Source organism: Coffea arabica, chromosome 7c (genome assembly GCF_036785885.1).
Source record: "Coffea arabica cultivar ET-39 chromosome 7c, Coffea Arabica ET-39 HiFi, whole genome shotgun sequence".
Classification (NCBI taxonomy): Eukaryota; Viridiplantae; Streptophyta; class Magnoliopsida; order Gentianales; family Rubiaceae; genus Coffea; species Coffea arabica.
The window spans coordinates 34321519-34326133 of NC_092322.1; the positions used below are offsets into that span (position 1 = coordinate 34321519).

Here is a 4615-nt window from a genome sequence, read left to right on the forward strand (position 1 = left end):
GGGGGAGGGAGTGTAAGTGAGAGGTTTCGGGTTCGAGTCTTTTTGCTTTCACTAAAATTAAAAAAAAAAAAGTCACATTAAATAAAGGCTAGCAAAAGCAATGGGCAGCACATCCGTCAAGAACTGAAAGATACTTTTAAACCCTCAAAAGGAAAAATGGACAGACCAACAGCATATCCCTGACATCGAAAACTACTTCACCTGCTCACAATGTTGGTATAGTCAGCAAGCTAATTTCCCAGATTATTTAAGAAAAAAGGTAAAACACATGATTCAACAATTATTGTTTTATTCTAGATTCAACAATTGTATCTGAAAATGTTAAAGGACAACGACCAATACCTAATCAGACTTTGAGTGATTTTCAAGGCATTAAAATATTTCACCAAGTTCTAAATAAATAGCAATAGTTTCTGTACTCAAACGTCAACTTTCGTTACCAGTTAGTAAAGATGGCGGCTGCAGGCTTCTTGGTGACTCTTGCCATATTTTTGGTTTCATCATCATCATTTTCGTATGCTTTCGATGACGATCCTTTACAGGATTTCTGCGTTGCTGTGCCGGATGCATCAGCAGGTGGTAAGTCATTTCCAAACTACAATTCTGAACATATTTTATTTGGTGGGATTTTCACTTGAGAAGTTTCTGGTCTGACATTGTAAAGTCAGCAAAATGTTCAGGTTGAGGAAAAACTGTATTTTAGGATCTGATGCCTTAACAATTCGGATTGAATCATTTCAGGTTACCCCGTTCTGGGCCATCAAATTCAGTAGTCAATTTCTTTTTCTCCTTTTACAGCAAAATGTCATGTTCTATGATCGTCCATCTTTGTTCCAAAGCTTTGGCAAGAGTAAGCTTGACTGCATTTGCTTCCTACATAAATTGGCATTCCATCATCCTCTCTTTCATAGCCCATTTCCTGATCAGTTTGCCATCCTCACTTCATGCTATTATACCGTAGCCTGAGCTGTTGCTCATTTTGTCTCTTATAGCCACGACTCGTATTCTTATGCAGTTGCGAGCTCTCGAACATTGGTTATTCTCCCCTGCTTGTGGTTTTTGCTGTGGTATGATTGTTTCTTCTGTGCTCCTGTTCCTGGTTTTCTCCTGTACTTTATCCCATTCCATCCACTCATTGCAAGCCTTGTTGATAATGTCCCATGGTTCTTTTTCTCTGGCATGAAAATTCTATCATTCCTTGCCTTCCAAATTTGCCAAGCACGTTGACTGTTTCCGCAAGACGGTCCCATCATTGTTTTCTTTGGACCGCTTGTCCACCAATTTCTGAAGTTCCCAGTTGGGTCTTGGATACCATCCATCTGGGCTTAGAAATCTACTTGGCTTAGAAATACATGGTATTCTGGCCCAATTTTTTTTTTTTGGGTAAACTCGACTCCATGCGACTGTAATGACTGTCCTTCACGAGAGGAGAAAAACACGCACGATTTGATGCATATAATTTATATATATATATATATATATGTTTCTAATGATACCAGTTAAGTACACGATTCGAATTCTAAATTTTGATTGTGAAAAATGCTCTAAAGATTTTTTCTTGGCCATTGAATCAATTGGAGTGGGTATTTCACACACACACACACACATATATATATATATATATGTCTAATGTGCGCGTACAAGGATTAACTTTTTAGGTTCTGACAATTTAATGATTCTTTTATACTAACAACTGTTGGATGTATACCATATATAAATTGTTTGAATTTCAAATTTGATTTAATGCTATGTGACCTGATCTAAACACGTTTAGTGTAAAAAAAATTTTACATTGATAGTGTATAAAAAAATTATATATATATATATATATATATATGCAGAGTATTAACACTTTGAACCATATAGCAAGCATCAAATTTGGCATAACCCAACCATGTTAGCAATTTTTATTGTTTAACAAAAACAAGTAACATGCTAGTTCGTCTTTTTGTTTCCATTTTTGCTTAGTGGCATATTCCGTTTTGTTCCCTATTTTAATGGTTATGTGTCTAATTGGAATTGTGTGAAGCGAATTTAAGCTAAATTTCACATAAATTATTTATCTTGATTCTTATGCAGTTTTTGTGAATGGAAAGATCTGCAAGAACCCAAAACAGGTAACGACTGACGATTTCCTCGCTACGGGCTTCAACACACCTGCGAGTACCAACAATTCCTTAGGATTTGGAGTAAAGGTGGCTGATGTTAATCTAATACCCGGCCTTAACACTCTTGGTCTCACTGTACTTCGAGTTGACTTTGAGCCAGATGGTGTCGTACCTCCTCACATGCATCCTCGTGCTACTGAGGTCATTGTGGTGTTGGAGGGTACAATCTATGCTGGTTTTGTCACCTCCAATCCAACTGATAACACAAAAAATAAGTTGTTCGCTAAGATTTTGAAACCTGGAGATGTCTTTGTCTTCCCAATTGGCCTAGTCCATTTTCAAAGAAATGTGGGGGAAACAAAGGGTATGGGAATTGTGGGCTTTAATAGCCAAAATCCCGGTGTCATCACAACTGGAAACGCAGTTTTTGGGACGGACCCGCGCATCGCTCCTGAAGTTCTCACTAAATCATTTCAGGTAGACAAGAAAGTAATTGAGTACCTCCAGTCGAAGTTCTAATGGAACCATTTTATGTTGCCGTATCTGGCCAACTCTTTGCTTTTTTCTTCCCTATTTAAATTTAGATTGATGTTGAATGTTGGATGTCTATTTTGCAAAGTTTGCTTCAGCAAACTTTTTTCCGGATTATTTTTATTTTGGTGTTTTCTTTGACTAGACAAATCAGTGTAACAATTAGAGTGTACAATAATGTGTATTTAACACACTTTTATGAAAAAAAATGTCTATTTTTACACATTTTTATTTTCACTCAGTCTTAGCGGTGACTTAGTGTGTCATTTACACCGAGTTTGGGAGTTTAAGATAGAGAAGAAAAGAAGAGAAAGATTAAGTTATGGAAAAAAAGAAAAGAAAAGAAAAGAAGAGAAACCAAAAGGCAAAAAAAAAAACATTTAGTTTAACGTTGTTTGAGAGTTTAGAAAAGAAATGAAATTGTATTGGGTATATATGTCAAAAAAATTTGTTTAATAGACATTTAGGGATAAAAGTGGCATTTTAAAAAATTTTATAAAGCTTGCTTCAATTTTCACTCGTTTTCTGCCCATATTTAGGCGGTAAAGTTTTTTTTTTTTTAATTATAACTATCAGAGTGATTCATTTAAATCTTCCTATTTTCTTTCTTGTCCATCGTTCCATAATTCCCAAACTAAGCATTAGACTTGATGAGAACTTACACACACCGTGGGGCTACATGCCTATTTTCAACTCGGTCCAAATTCACAATTACTACATAATATGTATTTGATATCATGTTTTATAAAAAAAAAATTACATGTGAATTATAAAATGTAAATCAAACTCATTATTATATGCATAATAAACATATTTATATAACTAATTATTTAGGGCTAATGATGTCCAAACTCAGTTCACATTTACTCCTAAACATTGGCCAACCAAATAATACATAAGGGTCAACCAAAAATATTTTGAGCCATTTAACAAATTGAACACAAAATCAAACTAATGCCTTGTTTGATAATCCAATTCAATATTTAAACTTAATGGATTTAGATCATAATATATTCAGACCGTTTGCTAATAAAAAATTGAACATTTGAATTAATTAGTAACACTAAATTTTATAGGCAAAACTTGTTCTCAAAATAAAGTGATAAGCTATTCACTTATAATTGAATGTGATATATACTCAAATATATTAGATTTAATACTTAATAATTTAATAATTTAATAGATTCAGGTTTCAGATTTTAAATTTCAAACTTCAATTTTCATATTTCAATTTTATCAAACGCAACTCACGTGAGAAATCAAAACTAAAGGTAAATTTTCAAAAACCTATTGAGCATAAGAGATGAGAGCAGGAAGAGTCATTTGGTTTAAAGTCTACATCCACTAGCCAAGGTCTTTATCCCCTTATGATTTTGGGAATCAATTGATAGATCATTGAGTAATTGTTTTTTCCTCTCTATAGCGTAAGAACTCCACCGTAAAGTGAGTTCTCTTTCTTCTGCAATACTTAGGTTGTATTTGGATTGCATTTTCCGTCATTTTTCATGGAAAAATTACTGTAGTGATTTGATATATGTGAGGAAAAAAGGTGATAGGGAAATGTGATCACGGAAAACGACAATATTTTTCGACGGAAACAAGCAATCCAAACAAGGCCTTAAATTTCAAACAACTTTTCATGAATGATGCGGAACATCGAGCCCCGACTTTGGAATCTGATAGGACAGCCCAATAAAGGTGCCCAAGAAGTTATTTCGGGATTCTCAATTTGAATAGTCATCTTAATTTTGTTTTTGAGTATTTTTCTTTATTGTAATTATTTGTTCTTGGAGGCAGTTGTATCGATGAGGAACGTGTGAAGAAAGGCTGAAGAAAGGAAGTTCGCAATTGCACCAAGAAAGAACCAGTGACTAATCCATAAAAGATCCTGTGTCGGATCATCCACTAATCGAGACATTAGAAAACGGGGCTTGCAAGTTCCATTTCCGACTGTTTCATCACTAGGTTTAAAAGCA

The 4615-nt window shown here is 34.4% G+C and overlaps 1 protein-coding gene across 2 annotated transcripts; it reads left to right on the top strand.

The window, feature by feature from the left end:
• The first annotated feature begins 431 nt into the window (after positions 1-431).
• Positions 432-2862, top strand: LOC113699963 (germin-like protein subfamily 1 member 7). Of its 2 annotated transcripts, none has more exons than XM_027220325.2 (2): positions 432-579; positions 2080-2862. In XM_027220325.2, exons 1-2 carry the CDS (start codon positions 453-455, stop codon positions 2625-2627), a joined length of 675 nt encoding a protein of 224 aa, XP_027076126.1. In that variant the 5' UTR covers positions 432-452; the 3' UTR covers positions 2628-2862. The 2 variants fall into 2 exon arrangements, with proteins under 2 accessions (XP_027076126.1, XP_027076127.1); XM_027220326.2 differs by having other exon boundaries at positions 432-576.
• The last annotated feature ends 1753 nt before the right edge of the window (positions 2863-4615 follow it).

Coding starts and splice junctions, on each gene's coding strand:
- LOC113699963 (XM_027220325.2), top strand. CDS start 453: ATGGCGGCTGCAGGCTTCTTGGTGACTCTTGCCATATTTTTGGTTTCA. Junction 580..2,079: donor GCCGGATGCATCAGCAGGTG/GTAAGTCATTTC, acceptor ATTCTTATGCAG/TTTTTGTGAATGGAAAGATC.